This window comes from Protopterus annectens, chromosome 9.part0 (genome assembly GCF_019279795.1).
Source record: "Protopterus annectens isolate FY-2018-M chromosome 9.part0, PAN1.0, whole genome shotgun sequence".
Lineage (NCBI taxonomy): Eukaryota > Metazoa > Chordata > Ceratodontiformes > Protopteridae > Protopterus > Protopterus annectens.
Genome location: NC_056743.1, coordinates 692,819,609 through 692,837,982, shown reverse-complemented (window position 1 = coordinate 692,837,982; position 18,374 = coordinate 692,819,609). Strand labels below are relative to the sequence as shown.

General features: G+C 38.5%; 1 protein-coding gene across 1 annotated transcript in view; it reads left to right on the top strand.

Annotated features, from left to right (window-relative positions):
• The window catches only part of LOC122811457 (ABC-type oligopeptide transporter ABCB9-like), an 82,050-nt gene extending 64,578 nt beyond the window's left edge, over positions 1-17,472 (top strand). Inside the window, exon 7 of the mRNA XM_044083310.1 lies at positions 13,662-17,472. Within this exon, the coding sequence (XP_043939245.1) occupies positions 13,662-13,907 (246 nt within the window). The 3' untranslated portion in view covers positions 13,908-17,472. The remainder of the gene's footprint in view (positions 1-13,661) is intronic.
• Positions 17,473-18,374: the final 902 nt, after the last annotated feature.

Here is an 18,374-nt window from a genome sequence, read left to right as displayed (position 1 = left end):
TTACCCATCCCATGGTCGATGATTATATATTACTCTAGATAGAAGATAGAATAACTGGGATCATATGTATAATTTGAGGAGACCCATACATGGGATAAAGCATTTAGGAGCTGCTTGTATTAGTAGTACAGGGGGCAGCACTGGGATACATTTTCTGTTGCCCATTCATAGAGCCAAGTTGTGTTTGAATATGGACAGGGATGGGCTTGGTTTTATGTGGGTGAGGCGTCTGTTCCAGAAAAGTGACATCCATTGAGAGATATACCTGTCCTTTCAAACTGTTCTGTTGATGCTGTACAAGATGCCCTAGACTGCATATTTCTGATGCCATTGATATGCAGTAAATCCATGACCGCTTATTTCTGATGCCATTGATGTGCAGTAAATCTGTCTGTATTGGTGCTTTTGTATAACAGACACAGGTCCTCTCTTAGCAGTCTATAAGTCTCTTAGCCTTGTATCTTTTTAGTAAGGTATCTTAGTGGGTATTCCAGTTATTGCATACGTCTGGACAGATACATGTCAAAGAAGGTATTATACCTAGTGACTGGCCTAATGAGGGTTGAGTAAAGGTAGAATAATGGCATCCCTAGATCTGGACATAATCCCTTTGTTTATAATATATGCAGTATAAGAGGATACTTGTTGGTTGAAAGTTTAGTCACTGTCTACATAAATTCCCAATTCCCAAACAGCAGGGTCAGTTCTTAGAGGTGTATTGTCACTGTGGTAGTTCCCTGGGATAGATGCTTTTCCAAGGGATGGGATAATGCATTTTTTTAGCATTTAGTTTCAGTCCATGATTTTAGCATCAGTTATTTATTTCAGACAAACCTTCCTGCAGCATAGCTAAGTCATTTGGGGATTTAATGGCTGCTACTAACTTGCAGTAATCTTGGAGAGTTAGTCAGCCGGAGCCCTTTGGTATTCTACTTTTAATTCAGAAAAGTAGATGCCAAACAGGAGAGGGCCCAACACAGAACCCAGGGGGTCTCCACTGGTGACTGGTCTCTTTGTGGCAGTAACATTTCTTATTTTGGTTTCCTATGGCCTAGCTTTGAGCCTGTTGACAATCCACTGAGTAACATAGAGGTTTATTCCCAGTTTATTCAGCTTTTCTTCTGTGCCTGAGTAGGGGAATTGGATTAAAAGCTTTGGCCAGGTCAAGGTATGCAGTGTGTATACCTTCATCCACTGCCTTGGTGACCTGTTTAATAAAGACAAGTATAACCTGCCCTTGACTGATCCAAACTGAGATCCAGTGTTTGAATATTCCCTATGTCATTATTAATTAGTTCCATGATAAGCCTTCCCATGCTGTGCATGTGAGGCTGGTCAAACTTATAGGTCTGTAATTGCCTGGGTCTGTGGAAAGTTCTTCCTTAAAAAGTAGAATGACTCTGTATCACTTGGTATAGTACTTGTTTGGAGGCTTAGATTGGACAGTGTCGTTAGGTAGATGGCTAAATCATGCTTTATGGTATACCTCTAGTTTGGTCAAACAAGATGAGTAACAAACATACCTCTAGGTTGGTCAAGCAGGAAGACATGCTGGAGTTCCTCATTGTGCAGATCACCACAAACAAATTCCAGTACTATATCCTAACCAGCTATTTGTCACCCTCCATGTCCCAAGAAGCCCAGACTGTATACTTGGACCTGCTGAAAACTCTTACAATCCAACCTAACACCATACTCATGGAAGACTTTAATTACTCCTCTATAGACTGGGAATCTTCTATGGCCTCAAATCTATGGGCGTAGAGGTTCCTGAACTTTGTAAATGTAAACACCTTTGACCAAATAGTGAATACGTTCGCTAGAGGCTCTTTCAGGACTTCATACTCACAAGTATGAGAGAATGCTGCACACCCCCCCCCCCCCAATGTCTTGTCCTTCCAGGTAAGGTCCGACCATAAAGTTCCCTCCTTCAAAATCAGCTCTGTAACCTCAGTAAAAGCAGTAACAGTTAGGAACTATTCCAGGGTAGACTACCGTTAAGGGATGGTTTGTTAAAATTCAGTGCCCCTCTAAACCCTGAAAACACATCAGACTATGCTGATTTACTCTCAAACTCTGTACAACCATTTCAATTGCTGCATAGAGACCACTGTACCTACCAGAAGTATGCCTGTAATTAGCTCCAAAAACAGACTGCCTTGGTGGCATCCCAAACTAAACACAATATACAACAAAAGGGAAAATAAATTATGGCAAATATCAGAAAGGTAATTCCCATGAAGATGAAAACTCTCTCATCAAATCAAGTAGGCAGCTAAGAGGGCCAGGTAGGTCAAAGCCAATTTGAGGGTAAGATAGTCTCAGGTGAACGATAACCATAAGGCCTTCCTCAGCTATGTCAGAAACCCCAAGGGCAGCACATAGAAATGCGCATAACTGCTGGTTAATGGTGCCACATTCACCAAGCCTAGCAATATATTGAACCTGTTGGCAGACAAATTCAGTTCCAACTTTATCTCCATCACCCCAGCTATCCCCCAAGAAATACACTCAAACATAACCCTTCCAAGCCATCCAGCATTTGTGAACCTTGGAGCTAGGTGATTGTCATTGTTGAAGTGACACCTCAATCCCATGTGCAAAAAATGGGAAAATAAGGTTGTGGATGGATGGATGGATTATTGGATGGATGTCTGGCCTGCAATTGGTAAAGCCAAGAATACAGCTTCAATGGGCCCTGATAACATCCCGGGATGCTTACTGAACAGTCTAAAATATGACTTATCAGGACCCCTGGAGTCACTATTTAACTGTAGTCTTAAATCAGGCTGTGTTACATGAGAATGGAGGACTGAGATGGCAATCCCATTTATAAGGGAGGACTTTCATCAGATCCTGGAAAATGTACACTTAGTCTGGCAAGTCTCATTTGCAAAGCCTTGGAAAGAATTATCATGGAAATCAGCAACAAGGATATAGGAGAACTGCAGTCACTTGATCCATCTGATTTTGGCTTGGTCAAAGTAAGGTTATGTATGCTTACTGAACCTGGAAGACTTCTTTGAAAAGATCACCTGGTCAGTGGATGAGGGAAAACTGATGCATACTGCCTATCTAGATCAGACTAAAACATTTGATACATTACCCCACTCAGGCGTTGTTAACAAACTTATGGAACTAGGCATAAACTCCTTTAATACACTGGATAACAAGCTGGCTCATGGATAGGACCCAAGAGGTTAGAATCAGTGAGACCACCTCCACAAAGAGGCCGGTCACCAGTGGAGCCCCACAGGGCTCTGTGCTAGGCCCCCTCCTCTTTGGCATCTACTTTTCAGGGGTCAAAATCAATAAAGGCCTGTGGCTGACCAAGTTCACAGATGATTGCACAATGGGATCAGTCATTGAATACCCCAAGATAAGAACACCCTTCAGGAAGGTCTAACACAGACAAACGCGTGGTGCCAAAGCCATAGCTTAAACCTCAATGCCAAAAAATACAGTATAGTACCTTTTGGGAAGTCGGCCACTCCTGGTAAGTATGTAATCAGTAAAACGCCCCTAAAAGTTGAGTCACTAGTCAAGGAACTCATGTAGATAGTAACCTAGCCTTTGACCAGCTTGTGTCCACGATAGTAAGATAATAATTCTTTGTTACTTAACTTATAAGTAAGAGCATGGCATGAAGGTCCAGAGAGGTCATCAGACCACTGTACACAGCCCTCATCAGGCCCATCGTAGAGTACAGTGCTGTCTTTGCTATGAACCTGACTAGACACATTCAGCAACTGGAGCGTCCACAAAGATTCCTTATAAAAAGAATACAGGGCATAAACTCAGTGTCCTGTGCTGATCGCCTCAATGCCTGTTTGTTTACTTGGTATCATACAGACTTCTGAGAGATGATTTTGCCTGGCATACAAAGCATCTCTGGACCCTGTTTTGATGAACAATTTACATATCCACAAAACAAACAGCATCAGAACTACTAGATCAAAAGACCTAAATTTTGTTTGCAATATAAATATTGGAGAGACTGATATGTTTCTCAGATTATTCCCATTCTGTGGAGAAGGCTGGCAATCCATCTGATGCATAGTTCCTCCCTAACAGTATTTAAGTATAACTTGGACCAGTGGATGGGTAATCATAAATTAAGCCCTGATCTAGTGCCTGTGTCTCTGATGGACAAAGGCAGTTGGTAAACCACCACTATATAAATCACATTTGTGGGAGACATTTTGGTTGCATGGCTAGGCTTATATGAGGCCTGGTGGACATTAGCCTAGTATACAGCTATGAACCTATTAAAGATGCATCCAGCAGTATTGTCAGGACCCATCAGTGCAGTATTTTTAGCTTTAGATAGTGCTTTTAGGACTTGGTCTTGTGTGATGGCTGGACACGCGCCAGTTTCAGGTATATGTTGAAGGACAGACAGAGGGGAGAGAAGGGTAAAGTTGGCACTGAATTTATCAGTTAGTACGTTCACTGTATCTGTAGCCTTAGTGTAGGCAACATTGTTCTCAGCTCAGCACATTGCTGTGATGTGCTTTTGAGATTAAGAACATAACTAACAAAGGCTTTGTGATTTTCTCTGGCTTGGGTAGATATTTTAGCCTCAAACTTGGCTTTGGTGGATTTTGTTAAGCTCCTGAGTTTTATTTCAGTGACCATGGCAGTATCATTTTGGGAATTACTCATCTTACTTTTGGTCAAAATTCTCTTCCTTTTATTGTAAGGCTTCTTATTATGGTTCCATCATGTGGGTTAGTTTCTGTTGGTTGCCTTGTATTTGTTCCTACAGGGTACAGCTGCATATATACGTTTTGTGAACAAAGACCACTGAGAGGCAAACGACTGAACTCTACACTTTTAATATGAAAAAAATAAAAATATATAAAACAAAATACACGTGAAGCGCTTTTCATCTGGCTTAGTAGCCAGACTTCATCACACAAACTACAGATAAAATTCATGCCTTGTATAGTGAATGACACACCCTCCCTTCTTTTTAATTGCAAGTTAATTACTTAATTGATCAACTCAAAGGTCACACCAAACCAACTTTTTTTTTTCTTCTTTCTTTTCCTTCATACAGAAACATCCTACCAATTCTTGCGTAAGCAACTACATATAGTTAAAACCTTTATATCCAACAATAAACATAATATCTGCAGTATGTAATACATTCTAAAACTTATGTTTGTTAAAAATGATTATATGAAAAGTTATCTACACAAGTGTATGTAAACATCCTTCGTAATATACATAAAATCTGCTCATGTCAATTTCTTTTATTACTAAATGTAGCTCAAAGGGGCTGTCTCATCTAGACAAACTTCTTAGTTTTTAAATACAAGTTATAGATGTTACTTCATTTAGACCTGGTGGTCTACTTGCATCGAAACAGAGCTGCCATAACAGTTCATGTTTTTCCAATACTAACTGGTAGGGGCTCCCTCTAGTATCAGGTACAACTTGTCCGATAATTCTAAAGACAAAGGTATGATCCGGGTACGTAGCACAATGCCTAGCTAAGGCGTTCTCCACTTTCCTTTTATTAATGTTGTATATATGCTCATACACCCTTTCTCTGAGCTTTCTGTCAGTTTTACTGATGTAGAATGCTGTAGGTCCTATCCTTCACTGAACAAGTGGTCCCAAGGGCCATAAATTTACAAAGATTGCATGAGTCACATTTAAACATACCTTGCATTTTGTATGCTTTGTGCATGTGCCTCTCCAATATAGCTTTCATATTCCTACCCCTCTTGAATGTCAAGGTTGGTTTGACACCAGTTTTTCCTTCAAGTGCCTTGTCAGTGAGTAGAAGGCTCCAGTTCCTACACAAAATGTTCTTAATTCCATAAGCATCTATACCAAAAGGGGTAATAAAACTCACTGAGTAATCTCTTTGTTGTATATTCTGTGTAATAGCATCATACCCCATTCCCATGGTGTCTGAAGTGTTGTCATAGGTGGATTCTAAACGTGTCACTCCCATGTCTCCCACCTCATGTGTACACGAAATGGGTTTATATAACCCTTTTTGTCTTTTATACTGAACTTCATGTAAACGTTCCAAAATTAAAGTTCAGAATATCCTCTGTGGAGAAACATGTTTTTCACAAATGAAAAACATGTTTCTCCACAGAGGATAGCCTGAACTTTAATATCAATATAATATTATATATATAATTAATACTCGTCTACAGATTCTTTACTAATGTATTAATATGCATTTCTAATTATGTTAAAGCCACTAGTACTAAATCATTGGTATAACATATTGTCAGGCAATGTTTAGAATTGACTTTTTGAATGTCATATGCTTCTTTAAGACAACATTTGAGACACTCATCATTAAACATAAAAAAATTTCCAGGGTGCCAATAAGTAACCCACACTTACTCCCTTTTTGACTGAGAACCAATATTGACTTTGAATTTCTTATACATGCTTGATTCTTGTAATGTAACCCTCTTCTAATCAGTATTAATTCCATTAAATAACATTTCTTGGTCATGGTCATCTTCCATTTTATTTCTATTGATACTGTCAAGGGTAGAGTCTAAATCAAGAAAGGCAGTGAACGATGCTTGTTTCCTTCAAACTGTAGTTTTTTCCATCAGATATTGCAACAAATGTCTTTCTCATGATGCTGACCTTCTACTGATACTGATACTGAGAAAATCCAGTTCTGTTGATTTCTTCTTTTGGGTGCTGCAGTACTGTTGTGGAAAATCTTTTCAGACAAATCTACCAAATTTATAGGGTGGCAGTAACTTTAGACAGTTTTATTACTCTGTGTATAAATTGGTGTACTGATAAGCTTTCTCCATGACATTGCAGAATTCCAGGTTTCAGTAATATCTTTGAATGTTTTTCTTAATATTTATGGCCAAATGTTCCCATCCAATTTCTACCATTCTCTTTCTGGGCCTGAGTACTTGTTTTTTTTTTCACTTCAGTTATTTTTCAAATTTGTGTTTCATTAATTGTATTTATCAGCAAATTTCTGATGTAGAATGATGTGTTTCATTCTGTTGTAGCTTCATCTATATGTATGTCTTATTTGCTGGAGAAGTAATCTTCCTGTGTCTTTCTGCTGATGAACCGATCTTCCACATATAACTTTTTTCTTAATCCAGTGGTCATCAGTTTCCAATGCAGTCTGGTGTCTTTGGAATTTATCGTTAGCTGCATTTGCGCTCAGTTTTTTTCTGCGTGATCTTCCATGTTGTAAATCAGTGTTAATGCTTGTTTCTGATTTGTCAATTATTTCTGAGTGTGATCCCTTTATTATTTTCACCAATATTATCAACCCCCCTCTTGTACTATTGAAACATTTTCATCTGAGAGCTAAGGTTTATTGTGACTCGTATCCTTGCATATTAATCTTACCTGTCAGTCAGCTATCTTGAAGTTACTAGTTCATATTGCTTAATGTAATTCCTAAATATCTTTTTCTGCAATTTCCTTTTCCATTCGTGCCTGTTTCCATGTCAGCATTTCAATCACAGTTTTCTCAGCTTCACGTTAATTTTAACTTGAATCGACTTGCCAAAACATACAATTTATACCTCGTCACTGAACATTCTGTTTTCCCACAAGTCATTTTCAGTTTCCTGCTGTGCCATATGTCTATGTGTCATATGTGTAGCTCACTTACCCAGATGATGTCCATTCGATTGTTTTGATTTTGTGTCATGGCCTCAAAAAACAGTTTCAGAAAATTCTATAAATGCCAGAGAGTCTCATTGTTCAGCCTCAGTACATTATATGCGAATTTGAGAACTGTCTCCAACTTTTCACTGTATGTATTATCATAATTCCTTCTCTATGCTTTCTCTGGTCCACGCTGTTTTATTCTTACAGTCTAATGAGATCCTACTTTCATACTTTGATGATCATTTTTTCATCTTCATCTTTTCTTATATGCTGTTTGGAAATTTTCTTTCATTGTATTCCCTGTTCAGCTTAGTTATTTTAAATTCCTTGAAACTTTCAACATACATCTTCCAGCTGTATAAATGAAACTACTTTCCATAATTGATTTTATATTTTGCAATATTTTCTGAGTATAAGATTATATTACCATAATATACATACATTTCTTTTCCTTTGAACTTTAAAATTATCTGTTGAAATAATTGTTTCCTTAACTCTAACTTAATAAAATTCTTGAAAAAGCAAATCTCTGAGATGTTTAATTTACAAACAATATCTTTGTCGGTTTTCATAAAAAAAAGCAGCTTAAAGGAATGTTGGTACATCCTCATCTACATTTTCATGTCTATGTTAACTCTTTCCTTTTGATTGTAATCTTTCCTGGATTTATTTTCTGTGTTTTTACCGATATGATTGATGAACATGGATTATTACATTATCTCCCTGAAGTCTCCAAATCGATTCATTAATTTTCCTTTTCTCCTCTTCATCTTCATCCGTAATAACTTGTATATTCTCTGTTCATCATGTCTGTCCATTTTATATTGTTTGAATTGTGTTTACTGACTTCCCTGCCTATCCTTGCTATTACTGGGTTTTGCCTTTTCTTTGTATTAACTTGACCCTTACTACTCCTTTTTTTTTTATCATCCTTGCCAGTGTTTTCCTCAGTTCTTCTTGCCACTCATCTTTATTATCACTTGCATCTTTATCTTTTGTTCATGGATCACCCATCTTATTAATTTCTGAACTCAAAACATCGACTTCTAATACTCTAGAGATCTCAAATCTTAAATCCTGTATTAATCTGTAATTGATTATTACCTGTTCCTGGATTAATGTTTCGGCTAGTAAGTCATCTTTTTACTTGATATTAGTCCTTTGGTTTGCAATTCCCTTTGTCATATTTCCCATTTCCATCATCAGTTGTTTGTCTGCCTGACCCGATGTAATCTTTAGCTATTACTTTCTCCATTAGCTCTCTCCTTCAACTTGCATTATTACTCTCATCACCCACTAAGTAACTTAGTTTTATTTTATTCTCCCAGTCTAGTGATTTTAGGGATGCAAAATGTCTCCTCTGTGTCCCAAATCCCAGTTTCTGTTTTCACTCTTGCTTATTGCTGATCTTGTTATAACCCTATTGTTTTTCAGCAATACATATTAATCATACAATTTGTTTCACCTTAGTTAGTCGAAAGTCATTTGCTTAAATACTTTCCAGTATAACACACATTATGTTGTAAATAGTACATACCAAGTTAAATTTCCATTCAGAGCATAATTTAACTAGCAACAACTGTTGAAATGGCTATTGAACTGGAAATTTAGAAGAAAAGATAGAATGCAAGACTCCTAAAACATAAAGTATTTCCTTTCAAATAATGTATTATAGTGATGTCAGCACCTGAAATGACAAGAGAAGATAATATTGTCAATGTAGTAGCCAGACATTTTAAGTAACTGTAGTTAAACTTAGTGTGTGACTAAAATAACAGCGACAAAAAAAACAATATTGTAGCATAAAAGTGTATGCAGATGACAGTTCCATTCAGTTCATATATACTTAGCTGTTTTTTTGTTATTTTAAGACAGAAAATTGAATTAAAATTCTAAAAGAGATGGAAAAAGTGCTGTCTAGGATCAAAGCACACAAAGATTTCAAAGTGTCAGTTGATCTTGTGTATCCTTCTTAGAATTTCGTAGTTCTCGGTTTAAAGGGAAAAGGAATAAAAAAATAAATAAATAAGAGGGCCTGACATCATCCATATAACACAAAAGTCAGAACCACCACATTGCTTCTCTTGATATATATGGTAATTACAGAGACTCTAAATACTGTCTCTACTTTAGGCTGATTCATTTCCTTATCTCTGTGAATCCTTTAATTCTCACATTGTGAGTATTAGTTCTAATTCTTTTGATGATCATAATGCTGTATGTTATGCAGAATTCTGACATCAGAGATATGCACGCCTGCCTTTTTGATAATTTCAGATTGTCCCATGTACTACATTGATGACACCTATGCATGCACCATCTCTGTCACTCAGTCTCACACACACACACACACACACACACACACACGCACAGTTTCCCCCCACCAGTGTGATTGACAGAGAAGGAAAAAGTAGAGTGCATTAGCAAATTCCTTCTACATATAAAAATGACCCTTATACCCATGTCCCTATTGCTTGGAGCATTTCTGAAGACAGTATAGGCAATGTTATGTTTACTACAGTCACATGTGACCTGCCTCATTAATACTAGCTTCTTCCATGGCTTGAAGCATAGGTAACTATTTCCTTTCCTTGTTGAAGTGAGCTTTGAAGTCTGGTATCATTTTACATAAGCAAGAATAGACAGGTACAAAATGCTATGGAATATGGGGGGTATTCCTGGTTTAAAGGTATAGACACATTGAGTATGAGTGTGTATTTGTCTAGATCAGGGAAAATAAATTTTGCAGCAGATATTTTGCAATATTTGACAAACACTAGCCAGGATTTTTGCCAGGTCAAAAATATAACAGTTCACAGACGGCAATATTCGATGCATCTCTGATGGTTGTTAATGCTAGGAGCATTAATAATAAAAAGTTTTTTTATTAGAAAATTTGCTACATTCCCATAAGATTGATGTTGTTATTGTCTGTGAAACATGGTTAAAGAACAATGACTGGAAACCAGTTCTGACAGGGTATAAATGTTTTTACTGTAACAGACATTCTAACCAAAATCAGGTGGAGATGTTATGATAGGGATTAAAGATAGCTATGAGACCAGTGATTATTACATGTTCACCGATAACACTAATACTATAGATTGTGTAACTGCGACAACCCTGGAACATATAACAATTGTTGGATTGTATAGACCACCAAAGTCAAGTGCAGATGACCTAGAGGAATTCATACATTTCTTACATGAAACACAGGAGGGAAGCATAATATTAGCTGAGGACTTAAATTTACTAGAAACAGACTGGAATAATATTGATTCAACAACATTAGTAAAGAAATTATTCACAGAGTATATTCAGGAACAACAGATGCTTCAGATTGTAAAATAGTACTACAAAGGGACGCAATATACTAGATATTGTTTGTGTTCCCAAAGAAATTACTATAACTTCAAGTCAAGTTCTAACACCATTGATGTGCAGTGATTATGGGGTTATTAAGGTTAATTTGTTGCTAGATAATTCTGCCAAACTGAAATCTAAGCCAATGCGCAGAAGGTTAATTACAGATTATAGGGAAGCAAAACAGTTACTATATAAAACAAACTGGAGTGAGGTGTTCAGTGGAAAAACTGCAGATGAAATGTGGAAAGTTTTGAAAGAGAAATTGTGAGTGCAAAAAGTCAAAAAAATGTTTAACATCAGGATCTAGGCAAGCAACATCAGGGGGTATATTTCCATAAGAACAACATACCTGATTAAGGTGAGAGACAAAAAAGATAAGAAATGGAAGAGAGATCGAACTACAACTTTGAAAACTGAAATAAACAAGCTGGACAGACCGATTAAGCGTAGTGTTAGACAAGATCAAGAAAAATTTGAAGAAAATTTATATAAAGATATTGAGCATAATAGGAAACCTTTTTATAGATACATAAGATGTAGAAGGAGTAAAGATACACAAATTGATAAACTGTGTGCAGATTCTAAAATTTATTCTCAGACACAACAGATTATAGGTATATTTACAAAATCTTAGGCAAAACAGTTTGGCTCCACAAAAAGGGTGTTAAGTTATCCTAGTGACATCCAGGTAACCCCAGATACTGGAATCAAATTAGATTATATTGAAAAAGAACTGTGCAAACTGGATCCAAACAAAGTGCAGGGAGGAGACAGAATAAGTAACAGTGACCTTAGAACACTTCAGCAAGAACTTACACTACCATTATATCTGTTGTTCACTAGGTCATATAAATATGGGGAGATTCCTCAAGAGTGTAAACATGCACTTATTAAACCTGTCTTTAAGGAAAAGGGAAGTAGGACAAACCCAGAATCATATAGACCCTTAAGTCTACTTTCATGTTGTGGAAAAATAATGGAGAAGGTAATACTGGATAAGTTATTGTCAGAACTGGATAGGTTGGGACTTGAAACCATATATCAGCATACATATGTTGAAAATAGATCTATTACTACTTGTAACATGATGTTCTATAACAATATAATAACAGCTATGAATGAAAAATTGTGATGTGATTTATATAGATTTAACTTCAGCATTTCACAGGGTCATACACCAAACACTGATTAATAGATTAGTACAACTAGGTATTGATGTACTGTTGATAAGATGGATAGCTGCATGGCTTACAAATAGGACATGGCAAGTATCACACACCAACTGGAGTGGTGAAATCCTTGGTTACAGTCAAGGTGTCCCATAGGGCTCTGTCCTAGGCCCTTACTTGTTTAGATTGTATCTTTCAGAGCTTACTTTTTCATCTAAGGTGTTCTACAGTCTATATGCTGATGATCTGAAATTGGGTAAACTGATTAAAAATAATTTGACTAAATAGACAATTTGAGCACAGGAGAATAATATGTTGATAAATACATCAAAAACTAAGCATATGAGATTTGGGGACATAAACTGAAAGGTGAATATTTAATACAGCACACAGTGATTGAAACTGTAGACTCATTTAAGGACCTGGGTATATGGGTAGATTCAGCTATGAGTTTTTCTAATCGTATCACCCAATTGGCTAATGATAGTTATAGAACTGTAGGTTGTTTAAAAAGATTTATAAAGTTTAGGAAATCAGACATAATGAAGTCATTGTTTGTTAGTTACATTAGACTCAAACTTGAGTATGGAATAAAAATATGGAAACCCTATAGGAAAACAAGCATGAATAAACTGTAAAGAGTACAGCGGAAATATGCCAAGGGCATCCATGGATGTGAAAATTTAACTTATTATGAAAGACTAAAATATCTGAACTTGTACAGTGTATCTTACAGATATTTAAAAGGAAATGAGATCTTATTCAGGTGTATAGGGCATTTGAGGACAACTACCTCTGGGAATGTTTGGGGTTATCTAAAGTACTAGAGAATCATCAGATAATCTATGAAGAAGATTCTATAGGAATGAGAAGTGTACTTATTGGTTCCCTGACACAGTAGTTGATGCTTGGAACAGACTACCAAATTACATTAAAGTAAGTACTAGTTTAGATATTTTTAAGAACAGCCTGGACATTTATTATGGGAACAAGTGTTTTGGTATATTGGCACACTAGAAGGGCATTAATGCCCGTGCTTGAAACGTTTGTTTTTATGTATGTATGTATGTATGTATGTATGTAGAGCACTGCTTGCCCTGCAATGTAATAAACAAAAATTAGAATGACAGTGGATGATAACATTCCATCTAAATCCATATAGTATTTGCATTTCCTTGTAAATGCCAGTAACTCATTAACTGTCTGGATGAGCAATGAAATGCAAGAGGACTGACACGAGAGAGGGGTACTCCTTCCAGTCGCTCCACTATGAGAGACTAAGACTGGAAGAGCAAGTGGTTCTCACATGTAAGGCCAAACAAAGGTTAGCAAGTGTTAACAGTTGAAGAAGGTGTGGAGACAGAACAGGTGTTTGGCTGGAATAAGAATTAAAAACAACTTTTCCATGGTGCATCTTACAAAAATTATAAGATTTATTCAGATTTTAAAATCATTTAATGCTGTTCCATTTCACCTTGTTATCTGTTGCAGGTCCAGAAGGCTCTCTATAATGGTGAACAGAAAAGGACCATCTTAGTTATAGCCCACCGCCTGAGTACTGTAGAAATAGCAGACAAGATTATTGTTGTGGACAAGGGGGAGATTGTAGAACAAGGAACACATGAAAAGCTGCTAGAGAAGAAGGGACAGTACTTTCAGCTTGTGCAGAAGCAGTTCACAGGATTTGATAAGAATTCTAGAAGCACAGAACCATGTGAACTGGATGAAGAGTTTTAACTGGTCAGTCAAGGTGCAGCAGCTTCAAGGAAGAAAATAACACGTTTGGTGAAAGACATTTTGAGTCTGTAATACTGCACTTAAAAAAACATTTATATAAGATCTAAATAGATCTACTACCCTTAAAATACTCTATAGTCCGTGCAAAAAGATGTAAATAGTATTATGGCGCAATACCAGAATGCAGGAATGTCACTCTGGGCATGTTTTGTCATTTTACCAATATTTTCTTTTTGTGCTTAATTATTTTGTGTTTTGCAAATGTCTGAATGTTGTACAGTAGACTTCAATCTGTGGGCAGTGTTTCTTACACACACACACACGCGCACACACACACACACACACAAATGTATGCAGATGAGCACACAGAGACACACACAGACACAACAATTAATACTTGTGAAATATTTGAGGATAGAGTCATGTGTTTCACACAGCTACAATCAAAATATTTAAACCACTTTTTCTTTGTGCTTTTCACACTAGGAAACTGCAAACTGCTAATCTGACATCATTTTCATTCATTACTCAACTGATGGGTTTTGGATCTGTCTCGGCCCCTTCTTCAAGCTCCTTGGATCCAACTCTCCAGCACCTGCCTGTACCCATAATGTCTCACCAACCTGACATACGTCAGATCTCGTTTGCTGCCATATTGCTTCAGACGCGGCTCCATCCTCTGTCGACCTATCTTGTGATTTCCACTATAAGTAGTGAGTTTTTCTTAATTTAATTCTTAATGCACACTATCCTTTGAGCATTTTCACCTGCCACCCTTACTTTCTGGAGTTTTTCTTGGCTTGTAACCATTGGGCTTTACTTTCCTCTCCACTGAACCTCTAGTATTATCTCAAGCACCATTGTTGGTACCTTGGCCTTTCCTTCTTTTTCTCTTTCTACCTGTTAGAGGGTATTTCTTTATACCATCATAAGTACTTTGCTAAAAACTAAATATGCATGCAAATAAATAAATAAATACTAATACCCCTTTCTGTCTTTCTTTTCTGGATAAAGACTAGTATTTCTGTCTATTATGGCAGACAAACCAACCAGATTCAAAAAAAGCATGCCCGCAGGAAATGTGTTTGTTGCTTGGGCACTGCCTACTTGGATAATGACTGTTCTGTTTATGCTGGTTTCAACACCAGAGCACTTAGTGATAGAAGAAATAAATTAATTTTGTAGGGCCTTCTTCCTTCTGATTCCTACTCTTGTCTTTCAAATGAGGCTCAAACCCCTTGCAAGAGTTTCAACAAAGCAAAGCCTGATTCGGCTTCTAAAGACAAAGATACCAGAAAAAGGTCTCTGGACCCATTTCTGACTTTGGCTTCAACCTCCGAGCCACCATTGAAAATTTCAAAAAGTTGGATCTGACTCCCTCAGTTCAAAAAGTGAAATCTCCTTGGATCTTGTTGCCCTGATACCCACTGGAGCCAATACCTACTCGGCTTCCTTCTCCATTTCTACAGGAGGCTCCATGGAAACACTTTAGGCCACCATATACCAGCTCGTTGCTTAGGTCCTCCAGGAGCTTGTCTGAGGCTGAGGTGGATAGGAAAAGATAGGAAAAGGAAATTCCTCAGAGCTCGGATCCAGATGTGGTAATTCCTGCTCCATCTCCCATCAGACCAGTGAGCCTGCCCGTCACTGATTCTCACTTAAGATTTCCTTATCCAATCCATCTTGTGGTTTTGGAACCCTTGGATCCAAGATCCCTGGGAGTATCCTCATCGAATCTGAAGATAGATTGCTCTTCAGCTCTGACTGCTTCCCTGATCCATCCAGCTCCCAATTCTTACAGAACAGGAGGAATCTCGGAGCCGAAGCATTAGCACCAGCTTTGGGGGCCGGGATCAACTACAGAGTTATCGGAGCCATCTTTGCCTGTTAGCACTTCAGCGATGGACAGCTTTGGTCCGAATCCATCCTCAGGAGGAGGGTCTGGGTGGATTCAGGGGTCGTTGGCACAGGGGACATTGGCCGCAGTGCAGCCAGCTTTGGTCTCCCCTAGGCCATCTGCCTTTGAGATTGTGGAGCGGGCCTTCTCTCTGCCTAGAGAGAGAGCGGACATCCTTGCCCCTCTAAGATCCCATTACTTTGCCAACTTCAGGTCTTAGTTCTGAGCATTGTACTTCTATTCCACTGGGACAGCCAACCCATTCAATTCTCCATTCAGTCCCTCAGAAATCCTGCCACTTCCAATACCTCACCAGACCATCCCATTAATGAGGTCCCTTGGAAGAGAACATGTAAAAGGAGACATTTAGATTCCCATCAGGAATCTCTTACTGAGGACACTGACTGTGATGAAGGGTCCCCCAGATGTCCTAGAGGTAGTAGCATTGGAAACATATTTGAACTTATAAAACAAAAAGGTGGATGGTCATCTGACACCTCATTGCAGTTGAAGTTGATGTTCCTACAAGCTTTTGGGACTGGTCTGGTTATGTCTTGGGTTACTTCTCTGTCTAGTGAGCTAATAGACCTTGTCTCATGCTGTGCATGGAGAGAACTGAATACTATGGATCCCTATCTCCATGTGCCCAGATAAAATTTTAGTCACCCCTCCCCCAAAGGATAGCGCATATTGGAGCAAGGAGGTCCCAGCAGATATCATGGTTGTGGCAGCAGCCACTAAGAAAAATCTCATGGCACAGAGTTCAATTGTCACTCCCCCTAACAGGGAGTCTAGGGCCTTGGACAGATTTGATAAGCGGGTTTATATTTCACTGACCTTTGTTCTGTTGTCATTGAATTATCTGTCACTCTTCAGAAAGTTGCAAAGAGATTTGACTAAAGAGCTCTCCAAATCTGTTTCTGGGTGCATCTGTGTGGAGGACCAAAACAAGATATCTTCATAACTGGGCACCCTTCAATCCATATTAAACGCATCCAGGAGGTTGATATTCCATGCTGTAGAGTGTACCTCATGGGTGGCAGGTTCAGGCATACCCATCAGAAACATTGCCTGGATGTGACTATGTGATTTGGCAGAGCCCTTCACTTCAAGTCTTTATTCATCAGTTCTGCCTTTGATGGCCATTCTTTGTTTGGCCCAATGGAAAAAGAAATGCTCTTGTCGGCCATTGGGATCCATTTTTCTACTCCTCAGAGACATTTTGCCCAGAATCATCAATGAGGCAGAAAGATGTGTTTTCACAAGTCCCAGGGTCCCAAGACTCATAAGTAGATGCGGGGGGGGGGGGGGACTCTAATGGAAGATGCAATCCCTATGGTAGAGATGGCCCACAGAACCAGGGTTTCTGGGGCTCTTTTTCAGACAAACCCTCCCAGCGCTTCTGAAAGTATGCCCAGCTGCTGCTTTCTAGAGGCATTGGGGGGGGACATTTGTCTCTGCACCCTGAGGCCTCAGTATCCATCACAAAAGATTCCTGGGTGCAGAGAATTACATCCAGAGGTTATTTCATACTATTTTCTCAAGCTTTTCCTTCAAAAATGAAAAGGATCCCTGATATTTCACCTAATCAGAAGGAGCCTGCAGCCTTCAAAATAGAAAAGCTGCTCCAAAAAGAGTCATCCAAAAAATCCCCCCAGACCAGATAGGATTCAGAACCTATTCAAGATTCTTTTTAGTGCCAAAGAAAACAGGGGACTTGAGACCCATTCTGGATCTCTGCACGCTAAACCAGTGCGTGAAGTATTCACAGTTCCAAGTAGTCACTGTTCAGTCTGTATTGCTCCTGCTGCAAAAGGATGATTGGATGTGCTCGATAAATCTTCAAGTCACATACTATCATATCAAAATGAACAGATGCTGTAGCAGATACTTGTGCTTCCAGCTTGGAGCCAGTCATTACCAGTTCAAAGCACTGTCCTTGCGACTCACCACAGCCCCCAAGGTGTTAACTCAATGCATGGTGTTGGTAGCAGCTCACCAGAGACTGCTAGGATTCAGAGTGTTTTTGTACGTAGACGACCATCTACTTCTACAAACAAGGGGCTGCTTGCTTCAGTTGTGTCTTCACCTAAGCATCACAGTCAGCTACAGCAAATCATAGCTCACAATCACACTGAGTTTTGAAGTTCATAGGTGCTCGTCTAGACACTGTCAATCATATAGCTTCCCTTCCTCCAACAAGAATTCAGACACTCAGGTCCCAGGTTAAGGAAGTGATCTCGCATCATTCTCTGCATGGCTAATCTTGCAAGCCATTTCCACTGATTGCTGGACAACCCAGGCTTTCCTCCCCATTCCATCATGTTTTATTATCTTCTCAAAAAGCTTCTGCTAGGAAAATTTAGAGAAGTAAATGGAAGAGATTTGCTTTCTGGGCCCGTAAGAGAGATTTGGACCCCTTTTCTGCCCCTGTGCCTGCTGTACTTGTCGCTTTAATGTTAAGTGAAGGGTCTTGTTTTTCTACTATTAAGGTGCAGTTGGCTGCCATTTCAAGTTTCCATCTTGATGAAAGTAATTCTTCCTTAGCTTCTTGTAGATTATGTAAAGCA